This window comes from Nesoenas mayeri (assembly GCF_963082525.1).
Source record: "Nesoenas mayeri genome assembly, chromosome: 20".
Classification (NCBI taxonomy): Eukaryota; Metazoa; Chordata; class Aves; order Columbiformes; family Columbidae; genus Nesoenas; species Nesoenas mayeri.
The window spans coordinates 5,576,885-5,601,454 of NC_137569.1; the positions used below are offsets into that span (position 1 = coordinate 5,576,885).

Here is a 24,570-nt window from a genome sequence, read left to right on the forward strand (position 1 = left end):
GCATTCCCAGGGTATGAAGACAGTGATGCTCCCCAAAAACCCATCTCTCCCACGGCTCCATAACGGCAGCAGTAAGCTGGGACACAGAGAATCCCTCCCCAGCCCTGCTGTGAGCATCTCTGGGTCCTGCAGGAGAGGGTCCCTGGGTGTGTGGTGTTGGGGGGACACCAGGCAGCGCACAAGGGACTGGAGCAATGGTGGTTGAACTCCCATCGCCAGGAGGGCACAGGAGGTCCCCAGCGACCCCCAGCCATGTGTAGGGGTGCAGCCAGGCCCTGCCTGTGTACACAGTGCTGCACGGAGTGTGGTGGTAGGGCTGATCCCCCTGGGGAGCCACGGGCAGAGGGGATGGAGAAGCAGGGGACACACTGGCCAGAGCAGGGCTAGATGGGGAAGGGGCCCAAGTTCCCCCAGCGTGGAGAGAAGCAACCAAAATCAGCTGGCCCTCTGCATGCCAGGGGTGACAACGCATGTGCCCCCCGGTGCTCCATACCTCTCTGCTCCCCCTCACCTCTCTCCCCTTTTTTAATTATTTCCCCTTGCTCTGCGGTGCACGGCACGCAGGGGAGGGCCGGCCGCGCAGCCCCCATCCCTCCCGCCGCACCCCAGGGTGCCGGGGTGGGGAGGTTCGGTTGGGAATCTGTTTGCGGGGCGTCGGGAAGCGGGGGCTGCATCGCATCGTACCGCACCGGCGGGGAGCGGGGCTGCGCTCGGCTGCTACCTCCTCGGCCCAAGAGGAGGGGGGGAAGGGGAGAGGAGGGGGAGGAGGAGGAAGGCACCTCCCCCTGCCGCCCTCCCCGCGCTGGCACCCACCGGAGCCCAATGCGGCTCCAGCCGGGCGAGCGGCCACGGGAGCGCCCAGCGGCGGGGCCCCCCCGGAGGGGGACAAAGAGCAGAAACCCCCAACTTGCCGCTTACCCCAAGGCTCCTGCACCCCCCTCTTTAATTTTCCTTGCGAGCAGGAGGGGATGCATTCCCCTCTTTAACCCAAGGGGGAGGCAGAGGAGGCGGGGAGCCCCCCTCCTTTGCATCCTCATGGCCGAGTCCCCCCGCTTGCAGCCCAAACAGGGGGGCAGCGGGTGAGTCCCGCCCCCCCGGCTGCGGGGCGGCCGCTCCCCGTCCCCGCTCCCCCCAAACTTTGCCTTCGGATGCGGGGACTCCGCCACCGAGCTGCTCCTGCTGCTGATTAATTGCATCTGCCTGGGATTAATTATTCACCCGCCTGCTTTCGGTTGTGTTTTTTTATTGTTACCGTTGGTTTTTTTTTTTTTCCTGGGGGGAGCGCTTTAATTCAGCTTTTTTTCTTTTTTCGGAAGAACCGCGCTTGGAAATCTTATTTTTATTTTTGTGCATGGGGGGGCTGGCGCCCCGCTAGCCCTGCAGCATCAGCTTTTATCAGCACGTCTTTTTTCATCTCTTTTTTTTCCCCAGGGAGGGGGTTACACGTGCTCTTGTCCCCCGCCCCCCCGGCTCCTGAGAAGGAAGAGGAGGAGGAGGACGGGGACCCGCCCCCGCCGGCTGGGCGCTCCTCCGGTCGCCCTGCAGACGCTGGTGGGGGGGTTGCGGCAGGTTTGGGGTGCGGGGTGGGGAGGGGTGGGGGGCCGGAGATGGGGTGCTCTGCTCGCTGAGCTGGGGGGGGCAAAGCCGAGCCCCCCCCTAACCTGAGCCGGGTCCCCCCCCCCTCCCCAAATTTCGTCGTTGGCTGCTGCTCCCGGCTCGCACGTGGTTGGATTTAGGGGATTTCTGCGGTTTTTTGGTGCTTGGTTTGGATTCCTTTTATTTATTTTTATTTTGCCACGGGGGTGGCTGTGCCCCCCCCACCCCGGCTTTTTGGCTGCCCCCCCCCCACCTTGCAATGGCCTCTCCGGAGAAGATGCACCCCGGGCCGGCTGCCCTGCTCTGCTGCCTCTGGTCCCTGCTACTCCCCGGTAAGTGCTGCCGGAGCCGGGCGGGGGGGTTCATGTATATGTTATGTGTGTGTCTGCATCATAGGGAAGGTTTGCACCCACCTCCTCTTCCAGCCCTATCTGCCCCCCCCCAGGTACAACAGCTGCCCCACTGTGCCCGGCTGGGACCCCCCCCAGCTACTACCTCTCCTGTTCCTCTGTGCCCCCGACCCCCGCACTGAAATGGGTAAAGATTAGAGTTTATTCCTGGCTTAATAAAATGACAGCTTGTGTTTGTGAGCGCTTGCAGCGGGGCTGTTTCCCCAGACAGGGAGCAGGGCGGCAGGGGGGTAGATCCTCTCTGTACCCCCCCCTCAGCCCCATGTATCCTTAATGCAGAGCTGCTTTAGCAGGAGGATCAGGGGCTTTATCTGCTATTATCCACTCGCTCATCCCCCAGACCCCCACCCAGACACTTTCCCAGGCTGCACTGAGTTACAGGGCAAGTGCTGCTGAGGTGGCATCATTTTAGGGTGCCAGAGAGGGGGGTGCAGCCCCTGCTATCCCTCTGTTTCTTTCTGATCCATCCCCCGTGTTTTTGGGGTTGGTGATGCCGCCTTTCTCTCTGCGGCCTGGGCAGGGGGGGCCCCGCTGCCTGCGCTCACTTGCTCTGAGTTGCATCCAAATCACTGCCATGCCATAGCCGAGCTGCGGTGACATCCCGGCCTGCCCCGGTGGCAGCTCTGGGGACACCAGCACCTGTTGCTGGGGGCTTTTTTGGCAAGCCAGAACGAAGCGAAGTCACACACCCTGGGGGACACAGGGCTGGTTTTCCGTGGATTTTTTTTCAGATGATTTCTGTGTAAAACCAAGCCCCGCAGACGCTGCAGCCAAAGCGGCTTTCCCCGGCAGCTGGCTTGGCCAAGCAGACAGTGGGGGGCTGCTTGCAGTTTAAGGGGAGCCACCTGGACCCCTCCTGCCAGCCCAGCTCTGGCCATGGGCTCAGTGTGTCCTGGGGGCTGCGCTGCCCCATTCAAACAAGACCCGCTGGGAGCCGGAGGGATCTCTGGACCGTGCCCAGCTCCATTTTGCACCGGCAGCCCGTGGCCAAAGCACTTTTGGAGCTCAGACAGGGCTTTCTCAGGCATCTGCAGCCCCTCGAGGCTCTTTGAGGAGCTTGGGGGGCTGCCCACCCGCAGTGCTGAAATCAGGAGGAAGCATTGGGAGCATCGCAAGGAGCCGGCAGGGGGTTCCCCCACTGAAAAACTGACCCCAACACAGGAACAGAGATGCTTAAGGCTGGCGAGCACCACAACTTCACGTAGCATCCTTTGGGGTGGCAGATGCTGCTTCCCTGTACCCCAAGACGGGGTGTTTCCTGGGATGCTGCCTGGGCAGGGTTTGCTGGGCAGGACCCCAGGTCAGGGGGTTTGCTGGCAGCCAGCAGGGAAGCGCCATCTCCTCCTGCTTCTCAAATTTGCCTGGATGAGATTCAGCTGTCTGGGTTGGTATTTCTCCATGGTGGGTGCACTGCTGAAGGCAGCTGTGGGCTTTGCTGGCAGGCGATGGGAAATACCCCTGTGGAAGCGATCCATCGGGAATCGCCTCCCGTGCAGGGGCTGGATGCAGCCCCCTGTTCTCCACCCCTTCCCGGGCATTTCCCAGCCCCCTGTTGCTGCTGGGACACCAACAGCTCCATGTGTCAGGTTTCTGGTTTATCCCAGAGCAGGATGTGGCCCCTGGGCTTGGGGGATGCGATGGGTGGGGGGTCCCCATGGTGGCAATGCCGGCATGAAGTGGCTGTGCTGGACGCGGGGCTGGAGCTCGCCGTGCTGCTGCGGGAGGATGCCTGTGCCAGCAGGGAGAGAAGCCTCTGCCAGGAGTTTTTAGGCTCTTTTCAGGATATGCAGCTGCCCTTGCTGCCGCTTTGGCCTTTCCTGGACAAATAAAGGTCTGGGAGGGAGCCGGAAAAAGAGGCCGAGAGCTCTGAACTCTCCCAGCCTTTCTTGCAAATCGCTGGGGCTGGCCGTGGGGGTCAGCCAGCGGCGAAGCTCCTGCTCAGGGCTTTTTATTCCCTTTTCCCTTGTTTTTTATTTAAGAGCAGCCCTCAGCACCAGCCTTGCCAGCACTGGGCACCCTGGGAGATGCTTGGCTACCGGCCCTGGATCAGCTGCTTCCAGGAAGGGTTTTGGGTTTTTTTGGCATTTCTGGGGTGGGATGGCCCCAGGGCTCGTGGGAGGGATGGACGGACAGACAGACCCTGGGGCAGGTGGTGTGTGCTCAGCATGGTTGTGCTGTGAAGCTGCAAGGGACCTGTCGGAATATGGTGTAGGTGGGATTTACCTGCTGGTTTGCAGGATAACTTGTGCTGGCTGTGGGGTTGAGCTTGGATTCCTGCGTCTTCTCCCTGCTGAGCCTCCTCTCCACAACGTGCCTCAGTTTCCCCTCTCCTGGTGGCAGCTCTCACCCAGAGGCAGTTTGGGGGTTATTGAGCATCTGTCTTGGCGTGCAAGGCAAGCTTGGGGTCTGGTGTAGGATCCTACATCTCTGGCTCATCCATCCCGCTGCTGGTGGGAATGGGGATGTGCTGTTCTCCCCATATCTCCCACCAGTAATTCCCACCATGAGCAAGTCCCAGGCATGGGGCTGGGGGTGAAGGACAACTCTGTGGCCCGTGACTCCATCCCTGGTGGGGGGCTCCAGCCAGCGCATTCCAACCCTGACGGGAGGAGATATGGACCACCCCCCATCCCTGTTTCAGCTCAGAGCATCTCCCAGCTTGCGGGTTTTCAGACCAGCAGGTGGAGATGTGCAATAACTTGCTGCTGAACCGGGAGCGTTCACCCAGTGTTTGCTCATTTAACAGCCCATCCCAGCCAGAAGGATGGGGTCGGTGCAGCTGAGCATCCTCAGTTCCAGCCAGGAGCAGAGAAGGGGCAACAAGATCTGTCCTTGCTCTAGCAAATGGGCGAGAGGGCAGAATTTGGCTTCTGTGCTGGGTTAAACCTGGCACAAGTTTTGCCTTCGCTACCACAGAAAAGAGGGTCACACAAGGGCACCCCAGAGCCGAAAGCCAAAATGGTGGCCTTGTGTGACCCCAGGGCCCACTCCACCTCCCCCAACCCTGATATCTTAAATCCCAGCAGGGTGCTTGTGCTGCAACATGGGTGTACAAAGCTGGACACCCCACTGGGCAATTGCCTTTCCTTCTACATCTTTTGTCCTCTTGGTGCTGTTGAGGAAAGAGAAAAGGGTGGGGAATACTACCGGCAGCATGATGGAAATCCTCTGAGTGATGATTTTGGCAAGCATCAGTCACAAGGTTTGGCCCTGGGGACTTTGGGTTGCGTTAAGTGCCTTGAAACCCTCATCCAGAGACATCCTTCCATGTGTGTGCTCATGATGTTGCACCCTGATCTCAGCCCTGCTACATCACTGGGGGACACAGAGGCAGGGCACTGGGTGGCAGCAACCCCCTGGCTGGGGATTGCTTAGTGATTTTTAGGAAACCTGGCTATTTTTCTTAAGTGCTACTATTTAATTCACCCCATCATGACTGGCTGCTGTGGTCCCTCCTTGCCCAGCCTCTCTGCATCCTAAAAAGAGGGGGAAAGGGAAAACTAACCAGCCAGGCCCCTGCAGAGCGTCCCAGTGTTGCATCCCAGCTCCATCCCCTGCTGTAGCCCCCCAGGCTCTAACTGGGAAGTGAGCAGCAGAACGTGGCCTCATCCTTGGAGATGATGGATGAGGGGAGAGGCAGAACATGGCATAACCTGATCTTTTTTTGCGGCTCCTGCAATTGTCTGGCTGAAATAGCCCGACGTTGGGGTGTGGAGGAATCAGCAAGCTGCCTGTGTGTTCCCGTCCCGCGTGGCGCCCGTTGCTGCCACCGTACGAGCATGCCATCCATCTGGAAAAGGTCACTCTCGCTAATCTAATCAGTGTCTCTTATTATTAAATACACGGCTCTGCTAACGAGCAGCCCCCCAGGAAGGGAGGAAGGTGGCTGCTCCTGGGGTGGGACGTGCTGTGACGGGGCCAGGGACTCTGGCGGTGCCTCTGGGGACGGGGTCTCTCCCAGGGAGTTTGTCTGTGTGTGATGGCAGAAGGAGCCATGGTTCAATGGTGTGGAGTGAGGCAGGTTCTGGTGCTCCTTGCCAAGGGGAGAGGAGGTTGGAGCTCACTGTTCCCCTCAAAACTGGGAGACACAGGGTCCTCCAGCTCCATTTGATGGTGGCCCTGTCTCACTCACCTTGGGGGAGGCACCAGCTGAGCAGGGTGACTTATGGGCTGTCACCTCTCTCCAAAATGCCCCAGGTTTGGGATGCAGAGGCTGCTCATTGGGATGTGGCTCTCCTGGGCACTGGTCCCTTCACTTTTCCTGAGCTGTTGCCCAACCTGTTGCTGTTCCCCTCTGGGCGCACGTCCCTCACTGCTGGCTGGGTGCTGAGTCCCTCGCTCGCTGGTCCTGCCCCCCAGGAGGACACCACAATCAAGGCGATTTACAGTCTTTGGATGGAGCCGCCGTCTCCTGCCGGTGAGCGTTTTCCCATCACTTGGACAAATTTGCCGTCCTTGATTTGTCACTATCTCTGCTGACAGCCCAAGTGGGTGCTGCCAGGGTGGCTTTGTCCCCTCTGCGAGAGTTAACAGGGCAGGTTTTCCCATGATTAAATAGGCTCAGCTCTTCCACAGGAATGGCAGAAGTTGGGAATTAATTAGTTTTTAATTTATTTTCTTTTAAGGAAAAGCTATGTTTTCCCTCTTGAAGATAGATAAAATTGAAAATGCAATACTGGCGGCTGCTGGCTGCGTTCCTCTCCGGGTACCAGCTAAATTAAAAAAAAGGAAGGGGATGTATTTGAGCTGTGCGTGTTTGGTGCTGTGGCCGCTTTGCCAAGGGCTGAGTTGATGAAGTTCCCAGCCTGGTGCCTGTCCCCAACCTGGCTTCTGGGGGCCACTGAGTGTGGTGTGGGGCTGATGCTGGACCCCAGCCTTGGCTACAGACTGGGTTTGTCTGCAGCTCCTTGTGTGCCTCTAGAACTGAATCCCACTCTGGCTCCGAACACAGCCTGACACGTGTCACCAGGGGAGAAAATTAATCAGTGTCTAATCAGTCTGAAACGTGTCACTTGGCACAGCCCGGGCTGGCGGTGGCAGCTGGGGGGGCACAGCCCAGGGGATGTGTTTGGTGCTCAAATTTGGAGCGTGCTGGGAGGATGTTCCTGCTCCTGGCCGTGGCAGGAGGGGACAAGGGGGATCTGAGCAGGACACGTGGCTTTGGAAGGGTCATTGCATCGCCTCCACCCCAACACCATGATGATGGGGGCTTCTCCCTCGGGAGCTGCTGTCCCTGTCCCTGCTTGCCCAGAACCACCCTGCAGGGCTCTCCCCACCGCCCGTCCCCCCGCTACTTTTGGCTTCCCCGGGGGATTGTATTTGGGGAAACCATCTGTGCCCTCCTGCTGCTGCAGGCAGCGAGGGTGGCTCCTCCTGGCACGGGGGGAACCTGGCAATGATGGGGATCCAGCCCCGGACCCCTGCCGGCTTTATCCCGGAGCCCCTAAGCATCCCTGTGGACACTCATGGTCAAGCACTTCCTCATCTTTTTCCCCACCTCCCTTTTAATTCATTTCTTCATTTTTCTTCCTCCTCCATAAATGCCCTCTCCTCCCCTTCCCCTGACCTGTCCCTTGCCGTGATTTGTGGATATTGCTCTAAAGTAGCTGCCACGTAAAAGCCTTGCCGGCTCCAGGAATTTATGGCAGGCTGCTCCTCTGCACAGCACATCCCATTTAGGCCATATTTATTTATTCCTGTAGGTTTCTTCCTTTTTTTTTTTGTTTTGTTTTAATTTCTTCTCCTTTTTTATTCTGCTCCTTTTAATAATTTCTTGGGGGAAATGCAAACTCAGCACCCCAGCCTGGTGTGGCACTGGGATGGTTCCCTTTTGCTTAGTGCTGCCAGCCCCAAAAAACAGGCTGTGTACTGGCCCGTGTCCCACCAGCATTTCTTATTTTATTGCTTCTGCTGATGAAGCCAGGCTGGACCCTTTCGGAGGGGGAAAGACCTCAAGGACCTAAAAGAAAGGCGAATATAGCAGTGCCCACCAGACATAAGCACAACTCTGTATTAGGCACTAGAAAATCCACTCGGAGCCAGCACCGATGCTCACAGGAAGACTTGATTCGCTTTTCCTGACCACCACGAACTCAGTTCCTACCCCGGGCTGGTTTTGGAAAGCCTGGACTAGTTTAACCTCCCAGGCTGTGGGTTGGGGTCCTCGGTACCATGGGGCTTCCCAACCCTATTGCCCCATCAAGGCTGTGGGCAGAGTTGGGGGCTGGGAAGGGAGTGTCCCCATGTCCCTACGTCCCTCCCTTCCCCGCGGCCACAGCCGGGGCATCTCACTCTTGTGCGCCAGAGGAAGGTAATTTTACATTTGTAACAATTATTCACTTAATTGAGTTCCAATTAGCTGGGACTGGAGATGGAGGCTCTCGGCGCGTCAGAGGGAAGGAATAGCTTGTTGTCTTTTATGTCGCTGAAACCAATTTTCAAGGTTCCGGCTGCTGGAAAACATTTAGGAGGTTTCCATGAGTGGCCCACTTGTGTTATCTAATTCAACTTGTGTTTTATTACTGAGTGTTTTTTTTTTCCCCAGCAGTATTGAAACATGCACCAGAGAGGGGCTCCTGTTTGGCCTGACTGAATTTTGGGTGGAGGTGAAGGCACAGAAGCCTCCATTTCCCCTTTTTGTCGTTTTTTTTTTAGGGTTGGGACGCCATTGGGGTGGGAGTGTAACGTGGTGGGGATCAGTGTTACGGGGTGAGGAGGGGAAGGGATGGATGCGATGCCTGGGATGGGTGGGGAGACGGTGTGCGAGCTGGGGTTGCCTCTAGCTGGAGCATCCAACTGTTGGGACATCCAGATGTTGGACAACCCTGGGAGCTCCAGATGTGCCACAACCCTGGCCAGAGATGGCACAGCCAGGGCTGGTACTTCACATCACCGGTATTTCGACATCTCCCTTGCAGCTGAGTTTGGCCCATTGATACATCAAGCCCCCAGTGCCTCCCATTAACACCATGAGAGATTTTAATCCTCCCCTCCATCTTCTCCTCCAGAGGTTTTTCTTATACACTCTTCCCTGCTAAGTGGGGATATATGTGCCGGGAGCCCCCCGCCACATCCCATGGGATAAGCTGGGATAAAGATCCCCCCTGGAGCGTGGCAGAAGTGATCCCTATGGCAGACAGCTGGGGCTGGGGCTAAGCTGGAGCTCAGCGCTGGCTATCGGTGCTGGATAAGTGGAAGAGGAGGAGGCTCTTCAGCCTCAGGACGGTGGATGGGAGCAGGGACGGGGCTGGCGAGGCTGCAGTGGGGGCAGAATGGAGGGGCTGAGCTACACTCCCCCCTGTACCCCATTTGCTGGGGATTCAGAGCAAGAAAGGAACATGAAAGAGACAGTGTTTGCCACCAGCCACAGATACATCCAGTATGTCTGTCAGCCTCTTTTCCCATGTGTCTGTCAGTCTGTCCTGAATAGAGGAGGTGGAGCAGGAGGGTGCCTGGTAGTGACTGAAATGCTGCAGTGGAGCGCTTGCCAAAGGGGAGACGGGCAGGGGCTTTTGGTGCTGGAGATCCCCAGCAGCAGCAAGACCCCTTGGCCTTGGGAGGGTCTTCTGGATTTCAGGGCAGGGCTGGAGGGTGCTGCCGCTGTCCCCGTGTGCCCCCGTGGGTGGGAGGAGCGGCTCAGGCCATCTGGCCATGTGGTTGTGCCCAGTGTGGGGCACATCTGGTCGGGCAGATGTGGGGGCTTGGCGAGGGGGCCACCCTCAGTTGTGTGGTTCCACCCCCCGTCTTCCCCATTCTCCCTACTGTGGTTTGCAGGTCTCCCTGTGGGCTGCTATGCAGTGGAATGGAGGGGACACGCATGAGTCCTGTCCTGCCACAGGGCTGGGATGGCTCCTTAACCTGGGGGGTCCAGGCAGCCCTTGGGCTGGTCAGAGCCTGGCCAGGCACTGAGATTTGCTTTTTATTGCTTGCGGTGCTGAGCTGCAAGGGTGGAAGGACCATATGGTCCCCTCTGCGCCAGCCTAATAAAACTCAGAATGCAGGTCAGGCGCTGCAAATCCCGTTAACCTCAGCAGCCACAGAGCAGAGCCAGTGACTGGGGTTTAACCCTTCTTCCCCCCCAAAACCCAGCCAGCCGAGAGGGTACGAGAACCACCTGCCCTCCCAGGAGATGCTGGAACCCAGAGCAGGGGACAGGGGTGTGGGGACTGGAGCCTCCTGAGCTGTTGTGCAGTCCATCTGTCCTCCCATCCTTTCATCTGTTCTTTCTCCTTCTATCCATCTGAAAGGAGGTTGTAGCATGGAGGGTGTTGGTCTCTGGTCCCAAGTAATGAGTGGTAGGATAAGAGGAAATGGCCTCAAGTTGCACCAGGGGAGGTTTAGATTGGATATTAGGAAAAAATTATTCCCAGAAAGGGTTGTCGGGCATTGGAACAGGCTGCCAAGGGCAGTGGTGGAGTCACCATCCCTGGAGGGGTTGAACAGATGTGTAGATGAAGCTCTTAGGGACATGGTTTAGTGACAGTGTTGGGTTAACAGTTGGACTTGATGATCTTGAGGGTCTCTTCCAACCAAAATGATTCTATGATCTTCCTTACATCTCCTGAGCCAATGTGCGTGCTGTCCATCCATCCTTCCATCCATCACCTCTTCTCTCTCTTCCTAGAGTTATTCTTTTGCTGTCCAGCCATTTGCTGTCTGCCTATCTCATTCGATCCATCCATCCTCCGTTCTGTCTGCTTGTTCCTCTGTCCTTATCCACCCTTTCTTCCTTGCAGCCACGCATCCGTACATCCAGGCATCACTTTACTCCCTTCTCCTTCCCTCCCCACCCCGCGTCCATCGCAGTGCAGAGGCTCAGGCTGGGATCCACCCTCCTGGCACCCACCCCAGGCTGGATGTGCCTGGGTTAGACCCTCTTGCAGCAGGATTAGTTTATGGCCAAGTAACAGAGGCGCCGGTCCCGTCCCCCTCCCGGCGACAGATTATAGCATCATTTAAATGCATTTTGTCTGTGGAAGGAAATAGCTTCTCTGGGTGCCGGCAATCCGCTTGCGCTGAACTAATCGTGACCATCACATTAATCTCCATCCCAGCTCGTCCCTGCTCGCTTCCCCGATCTGGCATGGCCAGGATGCAGGTCTGTGCCTGGGCTCAGTGCTGGAGACACCCTGAGTGTCCCCACTGCAACAGAGCTTGGCCACACTGAGCTGCCGGTTGTTGAGTCGAGCAGGGTCCCCAGGACATCTCCTCTGCCTGGCTGTGGAGAGCAGAGGGGCTTTCCTTGCCCGCCCCAGTGCACAACCCATATTTGCCATCAGAGAATCCCCATGGTGAGGAGGAAGGAACCGCTTGCTGGCGGCTCAGGCTGGGGGGTCTCTGCCATGAGCTGGGGCTGGTGGCAAATTGCAGACAAAAAACTGGCTGCTTTTGCCCTCCCAGTGCGGTGGGTGGCAGCAGGTGCCCCTCGCTGGGTGCAGACTGGGTGCTCACTGGGACAGGGCACCAGCTTCCCTGGCCCCCACCCAAAGGACAGGTGGTGACATGGGGCATTTCACACCCTCCTAAGGGTGGGTTTCACTTGGGGCTGTGCTGGGCATTGTTGGGGATTTTTCAGGTGTCTTTTCTTCACAAATGACCTGATTCTTCCCTAAACCCCAGAGCTTTTAAGGGATAAAAACTGATGCTGTTCCAAATGAGTCAAACTCTTTCCTGGGCTACTTTTGTGTCCTTTGGTCCTGCCCAGGCAGTCAGGCTCCTGTCACTCCAGCTGGTGGATCCTTTCACAGTTTTTCCACAAATAATCTCATGCCTTGGACAAAATCCTCTTTTTGAACTGCTTGGGGTGTCAGGAGCAGCCGTGGCTGTGTGAGCTGGGATGCAGGGAGGACACAAACCTTCACACTTCATGACAAAAAGCAACCTCCACGAGCTGGAGGAGCACAAAGCCCACTTGCCAGTGGTTATTTCTGAGCAGGGCTGCACCCATGGGTGCTTTCTGGGGCCCAACAACTCTCCCGTGGCTCCTGGCTCTCTAGGAGGGGGGAAAACAGAGCAGGTGAGCGGGACGGGCTCAGCGGTGAGCAGGGTTAGTTTGCCAGGTGCTGAGCTGTGCCCACAGTGGTGCCGGCCCCGTGGCCTCACCGGTGATGCCAGCAGCATGTCCCCGGTGTCTACCCAGCCCCGAGGAACCGGCTGCCTGGCTCTCGGACAAGTTTCATCCCAGGCAGCATAGCTGTGGATGCCGCCCGTCCCCGTATCGAGTGCTAATCCTTTTATGAGCCCTCTAAGCTGCTTATCTCCCCTGTGCCCCGCAGCAGAGAGCTCCCCGGGTGGGCTGCAGGGTTCTGCATCTCCTTCAGCCCTTGGGGGCCTGACCGAGGCTGGAAAGAGCCCCGGGGTCCCGGTATGCTCCGAAGCCCCCGCCGAGGAGGGGGCTGAGCTGTTCCCGAGAGCTGAGCTGTCACATCCGCACCTTTTGCGCCGCTTGACGCGGGTAATTTGGGCTCTCCTGTTTGGGAGCCACTTGGGAACAGTTGCAATCAACGCCGGGGACGGGGGTGCGAGGGGGTTGGCGGAGAGCCGAGGTGGGGTGGGGGGACCCAGGTCTCCTGGGAATTGCTGGCAGCCGCTGGTAGATGCAAAGACCTTGAGATGTCTTCCAGGCTCCCGCAGCTGCCGGCGCAGCGTGTGCCGTCAGCCCGGCTCCATGCCCACCACCTTTCGCAGCAGCTGTTTTACCAGAAAGATTTTCACAGCGTTTCTCTCCACCTGCTGGCCGTGGCAGTGGGGTAGGGGGTGGCCAGTTCCCTCTGAGGGGCTTGGGCAGCTCCAGCCCCCGGGAGTGTGGGGCTGGCAGGCATTGCACCCTGCATGCAAGGTGTTTGTTTATTTAGTTTTTTTAAGGCAAAATGGTGAAAATGGATGACAAAAGGGATTTCCTAAGGGCTGTCGGACCTGGGCGCTGCTGCATTTTGCGCAAGGCGGCACCAACATTGTCTTAATCGCTTTTGTACTAGGTCACGTCCATGCCTGGAAAAATTTGGGCTGGACCAGTTCTGGTGCATGGGGACTGGGGGTGGCATCCCTGGGTGGGTGATGGGTGACAGTCTGGCCTTGACACCACCCTTACAGGCTCTGTGCTCTGGGGCTCAGGAGATGTTTTGGGAGGATGCCCTGAACTAACCCACACTCTCCATCCCCTTTGCAGCCCACGCCAAGGGACCAGCCCCCAGCCCTGAGCCTGCCGAGCCCCCCGGTGCCATCACACTGCCCGTGAGCTACCGCCTGTCCAACACCCGCTTGGCTTTCTTCCTCAAGGAGGTGGGAGCCGGCCCGGCAGGCAACGGCAGCGCCCCGCTGCAACGCGCCGAGCCCTTTGTCGTCTTCCAGACCAAGGAGCTGCCCGTCCTCAACGTCACCCTGGGGCCCTTCAGCACAGGGCTGGTGCTGCCCAAGGAGCAGCTGCAGCCCTCCAGCACCCTGGAGGTCCCTGACCGCCTCACCGTTAACTGGAAGGTGCGCGCCTTCATCATCCAACCCCGGCTGGTGGCCAGCCAACCCGTGGTCCAAGTGCTCTTCTACATCGCTGGCCGGGATTGGGACGACTTCGCCGTCACCGACCGGCTGCCCTGCGTGCAGCTCCACGCCTTCCGTGACGCCCGTGAGATCAAGAGCTCGTGTCGCCTGCGGGGCAGCCTGGCCACGTGCCTGGTGCAGGCAGAGCTGCCCCACGCCTGGTTTGGACCCCCGGCCGTGCCACTGGGCAGGAGGAAGAGCCCCGAGAGCCTGGAGGTGCCGGGCGAGAGCCAGCAAGCCGAGCTGTACTACACCCTGCACGCCCCCGACGGGGCTGGCCAGTGCCTTGGGGACACAGTCCCTCGCCGCGGGGCTGCGGGGGCCAGGACTGAGGGTCCCACGCAGCACCCGCTGCTGCGCATCGGTAGCGTCAGCCTCCTGCAGCTCCCCCCCGGGCAGCCCATGCAGGAGCATCGGCTGGATGGTAACATCTTCATCCGCCTGCCCGACAAGCCTCTCAAGCCGGGTGAGGTTCTGAGCATCCTCCTCTACCTGATGTCCAACTCCACGGTGGAGCACTTCACGCTCAGGTATGGTGCCCCCACCCTGGGAGCAGACGCCTTTTGAGGGGGTGGTTGTTTCATCTGGGCTGTGCCAAGGCAGCCATGGGGAGGAGGGAGAGGATGAGGATGGTGTGTTGCATTTGTGGCACCTGCCGGGCAGTGGACTGGGTCTGGCAGGACTTTGGGAAGGTAAGGGAGGCCATGGGAGCACCTGACTTGCTACATTTTGGGGCTTTGCAGTGGGAGCTTGTTGGAGAAAAGGGAAAGGTTGTTCATCCAGGGTTTGAGGGGGAAAAAAATCTCCCTGCCCCCACAGCAGGGTGTCCCGGGGGCTTCCAGGGGTGCCTGGGGATGAGAATCCTGCCTTGACCATCGCTCTTCACAGGGTCAAGGCCAAGAAAGGCGTCAACCTGCTCAGCACCAAGTCGAGGAGCGGGCAGTGGCTGGTGAGCTCGGAGCTGCTGACAGGTGGCAAGCACTCCACTGCCACCGTCGATGTGGCCAGGGCGGATGGCGCTGGGCCCAGGTAAGGGGAACCCCCTCTGCCCCCCACAGCAGGGGCTTGAGGAAATTGCTGGGGTTTTGCCGGGAGTGGTTCTCCCTTCATCCCCCATCTTGGGTGCCTGGTTGGCTGTGGTGCCACATAGGTGCTGGCGGAGGAAACTGAGGCATGGTGGTGCACAGCCCAGACTGGGGGACTTGAGGGCATCAGAGGGGGATGAGCTATTTTGGGGTCAAACTGTCAGCACCGCTGAGGTTGAGGTAGATCCCCCACCAACATGGGAAGGGGCTTAATTTTGTGTGTGGTTTTTAACCTTGGCTGGCACTGTGCAGCTGGCTAAAGGGCAGGTGAAGATGGATTTTGTGGCCCAAGGTGGGCAGGTTTGTGGTCGGGCACACAGCTGTCCAGGGGCTCTGTGAGGTGGGATCTGCTCTGGGTCACCACAAGTGACCAAGCTGGAGCTCAAGCAATGCGCTCGTAAGTTGTGAGATCATTTCGCAGCTGCATCCCAAGCTTGGAGCTGGGATCCTGGCTGTGTTGGATGCTGATGGGCACATGTGGTGGATTTGGGGGGTGAATTGTGAAGCCACAGAGGATCCTCCAGTTTGGGGTGGAAGCATTTTAATTTTTTAAGAAGTTTTAATACCGTGAGGGGCAGCAGCTCTTTGCTGCTTCCTCTGGGAAGGAAGGGGAGCAGTCCTCAGGCAAGGCCCCGTCTGGACCCTAAGGTGATGGATGAGTGTCAGATGGGGAGTGTGAACCAAGGCAGCATCTTCTGCCCTGCTCGACATGAGGATGATGCCCTTTCCTGGGGCTTCAGGAAAGGCTCGAGTTGATTGAGGAGAATCCGGGGCATATAAATGAGAATGATCTGAAGGAGTGAGGACCCACAAAGCCAGGTTGAAAACCCAGAGGCTGCTCAGCCTGGAGAAGGGAGACATGGGACTGTTCTGCAAGTGGACGAAGGCTGCAAGGACAAGGGACAGCTTTGCTCCTCACATCTGTGTGGGCAGGACACAGCGAGCAAGGGCAGGTCAAAACCACCAAAAGCAGGGACTCTCTGAAGAGCTGGAAAGCAATTGTCCCCAGGCTGTGACATCTCCATCGCTGTGTCTTTGGGAAAAGGGAGACAAGTGTTTCCAGGAGCCAGGTTAAAATGAGCTGATGCACTTGAACCATTCCTGCCCCTCTGCGCTGGAAATCTCTGTGTCTCTGCCCTCCACCCCAAAACCAAGGAAAGCTGGGGATGAGTCCTTGCAGAAAGAAGACCCTCAGCTCTGACTACTTTGAACATGAGCTCAAAAGCTGTCTGCAGAAAACCCCTCCCACATGCTTACCCAGAGGATGGATTTTCCTTTACTCCACACTGTTGCTTCCAGATACCAACTGCAGCATTCGAGCCTGCAGCCACATGGGTGACAGTGGAGTGTCCCCAGGACCACGAGTCCCCCCATCCTCCGCATGGCCACCCCAGAACCCCTACACGCAGCTGCCAGACCTGCCGCCAGCAAGATCCTCTGCTCTCCTCCTTCCCCCTCTCCCCGTCTGCCGCCGCTTCAAATCAGCCTGGAAAGGTTAGAGACTGAGGATGAATTTAAAGTGATTATAATCACCTTTTAGACAAACAACTCCATCAAATATTAACGGAACGGCAAGTGTGAATGTCTCAAAGCCGTGTTGCCCTCCAGGCTGTGCAGCCGGAGGAGTTTGCTTTTTTGGGGCTCTGGGGGCTTTTGGCAGTGCCAGCTATGTAAGGAGCAGAAAAAAACCCTGAGCTTTGGGGTGATAATGGCTGATTTTGGGTATTTTCCACCCCAGCAGCTGCACCTTTAGCTATCCCCCAAATCTGGGCAGCCCAGCTCCTATCTCTGTTGTGGCTGAGAGCAGATGATGCTCAGGGAGGGCAGAAGATGGTGACTGTCCCCTGGCAGGACTCCTGGGATGCCCGGAGCAGCCCTGGCTTCTTGCTCTCCTCTTTCTCTGCTCCCTTTCACTCGTTAGATATTTATGAGAGAGAAACTCAACTGTATCCTGCATCCCCAGATCGATGGGATCTTCTCAAAGGCTGCTATACATCGAGAAGAGAGTGTGGCCAGTCCTGGCTTCCCCTTGTGCAGGGAACCTTTCCTGCTCTGGGGACTTTTGCTGGCTCTGTGGTTCAGAGGGACTCTGGAGTGTCCCCTGGAGATGCTCTGGTTTTGGAGGGAAGTTTAGCTTGGAGGGTGCCCTCCTGGGTGTGGGGCATATGGGGTTCGACCTGAGGGAGATGAGTGTGCAGGTGGGAGCAGCCCAGAGCAGTAAATCCAGCTGTGCTGCCGGGAAGATGGAGCCAGGGAGACAAGAGCAGCACCTGCAACCACTCAGTGTCCCCTGGGGCCATGGCCACACTCACCCTGTGATCATGTATCTCCCATGGCGCTGGGAGGGCACCTGCTTGAGCTGCCAAGGGGAGAGGCAGTGAAATGCATTTCTCCCTCCCACTGCAAAGATTCCCATGGGAATCTGCAGGTTTCTGTCAGCTCAGCCCCTGACAGAGTGAGGGATCAGGGCTGCTGTGTTTGGGAGCATGGAGGTGGCACCTGCAGCATGGTCCCTCCGGGAGGCAGGGGGACCCTGAGAAGAGACTCGCTGGGGATGCTCTGCATCACTAGAGGGGACCGCCCAGTGCCGATCCTGGGGTGTCTGCCAGACTCAGGGCAATCCTGCTCATGGGGCACCCCTCCTGTCCCCCTGCCCAGGGATGGGGACTCCTCCTCTGAGATCATGCAGCTGGATTTCGAGATGGAGAACTTCACCAGCCAGTCGGTGACGCGCCGCATCATGTGGCACGTCGACTACCGGGGCCGCAACCCCCCGCCCGACCTGGAGAAGGTGGTGACAGAGCTGACAGTCATCCAGAGGGACATCCGGGCCATCGTGCCCCTGGCCATGGTGAGTGGGTTCCTACCCTTGCTTAGCTTATCAGGTTTGATGTTGGGGATGGGTTGGGTCCCCCTGAGGAATCTCTCACTGGCCTGCAGCACCTACATAACCCACCCACCAACATATGGGTCCTTCTCTGCCCCAGGGCTGGAGCAGGAGAGTGGCCAGCTGGGATCTGCCCCCAGGGGGACAGGCTGCCCTCTAACGTGATGGTCCCCTTTGTGCCTCATCCCCAGGACACAGAAATCATCAACACGGCCATCCTGACGGGGCGGACAGTGGCCATTCCTGTGAAGGTCATCGCCATTGAGCTGAGCGGTGTCATCGTGGATGTCTCGGCTATGGTTGAGTGCAAGTCCAACAATGAAGACATCATCAAGGTGGGTGCAGGGAGCGGGTTTCCCCCAGGTGTGCTGACCCCAACGGTGGCATGGGCTGGAGCTGGATGAAGCTGGAGCTGATATGCTGGACAAGCCCACCCCATCGCAAGCATCACCCCTCAGTGGCTGCATTCCACATGTGCCTCTCCCTGGGATCTGTTGGGAGAAGGACAAGATACTTTGTCACTGTCCCCAGAGAGGCTGTGGGATGCTCCAGCACTGCGCAGGCTGGCACCAGGCAGCAGCAATAACTATGGGTTATCGTGGCACTTAGTGCTGATAAGGTGAAATATTGTCACCTCTAATGCAAGCTGCACATTCTCATCAGCGGCTTCACTCGTGCCTCCAGGTGACATTTATCTCCTGTTTGGATCAGGGGCTGGGCTGAGCTGGGGTTGGGGGCTGACCCCAGTGAGGTATCAGGGGATGAGCTGGGCAGTTGGGGATGAGGGAGGGAAAAGAGGGACTGAGGGAGAGGAGCAAGAGGGGTTTCATGGAGGAGATGCTGATCAGGTGAATGTAAAAGGTGTGCTGCTGCAACCCGTGCATCCGCCCCAGCTGCCGAGGCAGCAGTCTGTCCTTGAACACAGACGTAATTTTTCCATAACTAGGCCCATTCATCCATATACATTTTTCTATCACTGTATGTATCCATCTATTCACCAGCCGTATTATTCTTTCACCATATCCATCCATCCACCCAGACATCACCACCTTCTTCCAAATACCTTCCACCGCTCTCCCAGCATGCACCCAGCCAGCCCTCCTCTCCATGTCCCCACTGTGTCAGGAAGAGGCAGGGAGACACGTGGGGGGCCTGGGCTCCCCCATGTCCCCCAGCTTGTGGGCCATGACGCCTTTTCCCCTTCCGCACCGGCTGCTCTCCCAGCTGAGCCAGGGGTGCTGGCAGAGCCCCGTCCCTGTGCCCCAGCTGCATTGCGATTTGTTCTCCCTAGTAGTTGGGGGGTGCATGGGTGGGTGACAGCCGGTGTCACAAACTGTTTACCCAAGTTCTTGACTAAAACTCCCATCTGTGCGATTTACAGCAATGTGTCTAATTTATGGAGAGCGGTCCTCCGCAGTGTGATAAAACACTGGAGCAATAATACACTTCAGGATGGACTCCAAGACACTTAAACTGTTTAATGTGCTGCCTTTCTACTCATAAATCTATTTACATGCTGTCCCCAGACCTGGGGGGAGCAGACACTTGCACACACGCTGGGATGAATAATGCATGGAGCAGCCCTCCGGCCCGGCTCGCCTCCCGCTCGCCTCCTGCTCGCCGCTTGCAGCCCTGTGCAATTTCTTGCTGAGTTATTTTGTGTTTGTGCGGGAGCTTTGTTTCTGAGGGAGCTCTCAGTTACCTGCTGAGATTGGGGAGTATGATTATGGTGTCAGGGCTATAAACCTGTTACATAAATCAAAGCTTACATCGTGGGATGCGCTGTCTGTTCCTGTAAATAATTTAACGTGAAGGAGGGCTGGGGAGCTGCTCCTCCTGTGGCTCAGTGGTGGTTGCTCTCATGTGTAATGTGGAGGGGAAACGTCCTGGACCTGGTGGACATCACCATGAATGTGCCAGGGCCACTGATGAAGGATGGTGGGAGAGCATGGGTGGGAGTTGTCACCCTCATCCCCCTCTGCAGTGACACAGGGTGACTGCCCGTGCTCAGCCCAGAGAAGAGGACCTCATTACTGAAGGTAGCATAGAAAATATCCCCCTTCCCTGCCTGTGTTATGGCCTTGGGGACTGTACCTGTTGAGGGACATGCAGGGGTTGGAAGGGCCACCTCTGCTGCCAGCGATGCTCGATGGGAGATGTAGAACCTCACCTGCCACGTGAACCTTTCTCAGGAGCCACCATCCATATGAGCGTGAGGACCCACCAGGAGCAAGTCAGCTCAGCAGGACTGCAGCCTCGGGGACCCTGGTCACCCACAGCCACCACCAGCACCTCTGGCTGGCCGACATGGGGTCCCACCAGCTGTGGTGGCTCTTCCCACTCCTGAGGGCCTTGGAGAACGTGTCCCCTTCATCCCATGCTTGAGGTTGTGCCAAGTTGGGGAGCTCCTCGCTGCAGAAGCAGAGCCTTGGCTTGGAGCCCAGGCAGACATCAGCCTCTCGCTTCCCGGTGCCTTGCTGCAAATCCGGGAAGTTTCTCTGAACAAGCATGCAGTTCATTTAAAGGCTAATCTGCAGTCACTCCATCATCAGGACAGGCCCTGACGTGCTGGGATTTTTTGTTGTCATAGTTTCAATCCCCCAATTGCAAAGCAAGTGGTCCCCAGAAGAAGATGCCTGGGGGATTTATTAGCTAAGGTAATGCAAGCAGCAGCCCATCATATTTATTGTGATAAATGGCACAATATCCAGAGCACTCTGTTGCTGGAGGATTCACCCAGGAGCTCATCTTTATTCAGACGCTGCCCCGCCAGAGATGAGATTGTCTTTTCAGACGCGCTGAGCTGGTATCTCTGATACGAAGATGAGGAACAAACCCTCCTGCATTGTACTTCCATGTCCAGGGAGCGGGGACTTCCCAAGGAGCCCAGGTCCCAGATTCTGCGTCCTCCTCCGGCCCTGGGGACCACAGACACCTCATGATGGGCTCCTGCAGCTAAAACATGGAATTCTTGGGGAAGCTGAGCCCTGCTTGTGGCCTTCAAAATGCAAAGTACTGCAGCTGAATGACCACAGGTGCCTGAAGATAAGGTGGGGAGAGAGACAGGGATGCTGTCACCTCTGCTGCCAGTCACCATGCAGCATGGACTCAACCCCTTATCAACCATCAGAGACTCCATGTGGGAGAGCAGTTTGCTGGAAATGAGCCCGTCTGTGCTGTTGAAATGCACGGTGCATCTGCTTGCTGAGCAAACGTGGGATTTTTTCCCCAGTGGCAAACAACTCAGATGTAATTCCTGATGGTGTAACAGGGGAAAGAGGGGGTCAGGGTTGGGCCATGGAGCTGCTGCAGATGAGAGGTTGGAGCTTCCCCAGCATCGTTGTCTCCTGCCACCCTTACTGGGAAGAAGATGCTGTTGACCCTGATGGCCTCAGCCAAAACACAGGTGATGCTGTAGTGGCTAGCTCTTGGCTCCTTAATTGGCTGAGATTGGTTGGTAATAAGTGCCCCCCCCCCCACCGGATGCATGTATTTTATAGCAAATTTAACTAATGGTATATGCATAAATGGGAATTAAAAGAGAAAGAGAGAGAAAAGATGAACGTGAGGGTTCAGGTGAACTCCAGGAAGCTCTTGCTGGGGTTACTGGGAGGTACGGGGACAAGGCACCGGCGGGTACCTGTGCACAGGGCTGGTCTGTGCTGGCTGCCTTTGCTCTCTGGGAGTGGGCAGAGGTGATTTTTGGGGGCAAATGTCATTCTGGATGAGCAGTTTGCAACCTCTGTGAAGCAACCCCCTCATCCTCCCTTCTCCCCCAGGTCTCCAGCAGCTGCGACTACGTCTTCGTCAGTGGGAAGGAGTCACAGGGCTCCATGAGTGCCCGGGTCACCTTCACCTACGAGCACCTCTCTGCCCCACTGGAGATGACGGTGTGGGTGCCCAAGCTGCCACTGCACATCGAGCTCTCGGATGCCCGGCTAAGCCAAGTGAAGGGCTGGAGGGTGCCCATCCTGCCGGACAGGAGGTGGGTGCTATGGGGCCATCACGCCTGGGGTCTGTCCAGCCTGGAGAAGGCAAGGTGAAGGTGATGCTGAGGGTCTAATTGCCATGTTCAACTACTTAATGAGGGGGTTTTAAAGATGGTCCTCGGTGAAAAGGTGAGAGATCGTGGATGCTGGTTGCATGTTTGTATGGAGGAGGAAGGTTTCACAGTGTGGTTGGTCAAATGCTGGAGCTGATGGGGAACATCAGTCTTTGGCAATGCTCAGAAGTCCAGATGAGGCCAGGAGCAGACAAGATCTAAAGTTAGCCCTGCTTTGAGGTCTAGAGACAACCAGGTACCTATCCTAGCCCAAGATATCTCATTCCTTTTCCTGGTTAGGGGACAGAGATGCTGGTGACCTCCTTAAAGCCCTGAGAGACCTCATGGGCCACAAGCATCCTTTTTGACCAGGAGCCACCAGTTTTTTTCCCCTGCTTGGAGAGACCCTTTGTATCTCCCTGCCCAGCCACCCCTCTCCTTTCCTGGGGAGGCTGAAGAGCTGCAGTGTCGGGGGGAGAGCTTGGCAGCACTTGCCCACCCACTGCCCCATCCCGTAGGTCGGTGCGGGACAGCGAGCATGAGGAGGATGAAGAGGAGAGGAAGCAGAGCCGGGGCTGTGCCCTGCAGTACCAACACGCCACGCTGCAGGTCTTCACCCAGTTCCACACCACGGCGGCGGAGGGCACGGGGCAGGTGGTCACCATGCTGGGGCCCGACTGGCTGGTGGAGGTCACCGACCTGGTCAGTGACTTCATGCGCGTGGACGACCCGCGGGTGGCCCACATGGTGGACAGCTTCACGCTGGCCGGGAGGGAGCCGGGCACCACGCTCTTCAAGGTACCCCCACCCCCCCCGGCTGCCTGTCCCCACCTCTGCCGGTTTGGCTGGGGGTGGCAGGTGGTGACAGGCACCCTCGTCCCCTGCAGGTCGTGTCCCCGCTCATGGAGGCGGTGCTGGGCGAGACGCTGGTGACGGTGGCGGAGGAGAAGGTCAGCATCACGGACCTGAAGGCCCAGGTGGTCTCCAGCCTCTCGCTGTCCCTCCACCCCAGCCCTGGCAATAGCCACACCATCATTGCCCGGACGTCCATCCAGCAGACCCTCAGCTTCTTCAAGCAGGTGAGGCCAGGGGGTGCATTTGGGCTTGGGGGGCCCGGTGCGGGACTTAGGATGGGATGAGGGCTCAATCTACAAACCTTCCCTCCCAAATCCTGCCCACAGTCACCCACAGCACCCACTGTTCTCCAGATGCCCTAGTGATCTGCAAAGCACTCTAGAAACCTTCATGCTGACCTACGAACCAACTCTGGGGACAAGACACAATCATGAGGACAAAGGGGTCTAGAATAAATCCTATACACTTCCCAGCCCAGCTCTGGTAGCCACATATGGCACCTCTGGGGCTGGGATTTGGGCTGAGCCTGGGCAAGCAGAGGGAAAATTTAGAGAAGAACAGGCAAAAGGGAAAAACTAGGTAATGGTTTGAAGGAATGAGATGGATGGTGGAGGGTTTAAAGGGTGAATGTGGTGGAGGGAAGGATGCAAAGGAGAAGGGATGGAGGGATGGGTGCAGGTGGGACTGGCATCGTACTGGGCAACTGGTGCCTGTGTTGGTCCCGCAGGAAGCGCTCCTGAGCCTGTGGATTTCCTACAGTGACGGCACCACGGCCCCCCTCTCCCTCTATGACCCCAAGGACTACAACCTGGTGGTGACCAGTCTGGATGAGAAGGTGGTCTCGGTGACCCAGGACCGGGCGTTCCCCTTGGTGGTGGCGGAAAGCGAGGGCACGGGGGAGCTGCTGCGGGCCGAGCTGATCATCTGCGAGAGCTGCCAGAAAACCAAGCGCAAGAGCGTGCTCTTCACAGCCTTGGCCAGTGTGCGGGTCCACTTTGGGTCCGAGGAGGACCCAACCTATGACTATGACCATGTGCCCAGCAAGCCGGGGCTGGCGGAGACGGGGGCGAGCACCACCCTGCGGGCAGAGGTGGAGAGGAATGCGGAGCCCAGCGAGGACAGTAGGATGTCCGGCGCATCTCACCCCACCGAGGACTTCCCCACCATCCCCACTGGCTTTGTTCAGGTGACCAGGGGGCTGACGGACCTGGAGATAGGCATGTACGCCCTCCTGGGTGTCTTCTGTCTGGCCATCTTGGTCTTCCTCATCAACTGCATTGTCTTTGTGCTGAAATACCGGCACAAACGCATCCCGCCTGAAGGCCAGACCAACATGGACCATTCCCACCACTGGGTCTTCTTGGGCAACGGGCAGCCCTTGCGGGCTCACAATGACCTCTCCCCACAGCCCGAGAGTCCCGGGAACCCCCTGGAAAACGTCCAGACCTGCTGCCATGGGGACCACCACAGCAGCGGGAGCTCACAGACCAGTGTGCAGAGCCAGGTCCATGGCCGTGGGGACGGTTCCTCGGGGGGCTCCACGCGGGACCAGAGCGAGGACCCGCTCAACTCCCCCACCTCCAAACGGAAGCGGGTGAAGTTCACCACCTTTGCCACGCTGCCCTCAGACGAGCTGGCCTACAACTCCATCCCCATCGCTGATGAGGAGGACTTGGAGTGGGTCTGCCAGGACATGGGGCTGCAAGACCCTGAAGAGCTTCACAACTACATCCGCAGAATCAAAGAGATTGCTTAACGCAGGGGCCGAGGGGCAGGGGAGGGAGGGGGCTGCCACACCGTGCCACGCCATGCCACGCCACGCCACGCTGGCTGCTTCCCCGGGGCTGGAGGCCCGAATTTGGCTCTCTTGTGCATTCCTTCTTCCGCACATCTCACGTCCTCCGCACCCTGTCGGAACACACCCCCAGGGGCCTTTTTCTTTTCTTGCCCTTTCTGGTCTGGTTTTCCCAGCGCACATGTGGCCCCCAGCCCGTGGCGAGGGGGCAGTGGAGGAGCGAGCTGGGGGGGCAGGAGATGGATGGGGTCAAACTCTTGGGGGGTGTGTGAGTGCGTGTCCAACGGCGAATTGGGCAGGATGATGCTGCGGGTCCTGCCCTGCGGGGAGTGGGAAGAGGGGAGAGGTCTTGGACCCCCCCCCAG

General features: G+C 57.9%; 1 protein-coding gene across 1 annotated transcript; it reads left to right on the top strand.

The window, feature by feature from the left end:
• Positions 1–1,855: 1,855 nt before the first annotated feature.
• On the top strand, positions 1,856–24,166 carry TMEM132E (transmembrane protein 132E; the record flags this gene model as incomplete). Its single annotated transcript, XM_080357010.1, has 9 exons — positions 1,856–1,928; positions 13,174–14,071; positions 14,430–14,570; positions 17,285–17,477; positions 17,705–17,848; positions 21,293–21,498; positions 22,074–22,353; positions 22,443–22,634; positions 23,138–24,166. 9 exons carry the CDS (start codon positions 1,856–1,858, stop codon positions 24,164–24,166), a joined length of 3,156 nt encoding a protein of 1,051 aa, XP_080213136.1.
• Positions 24,167–24,570: the final 404 nt, after the last annotated feature.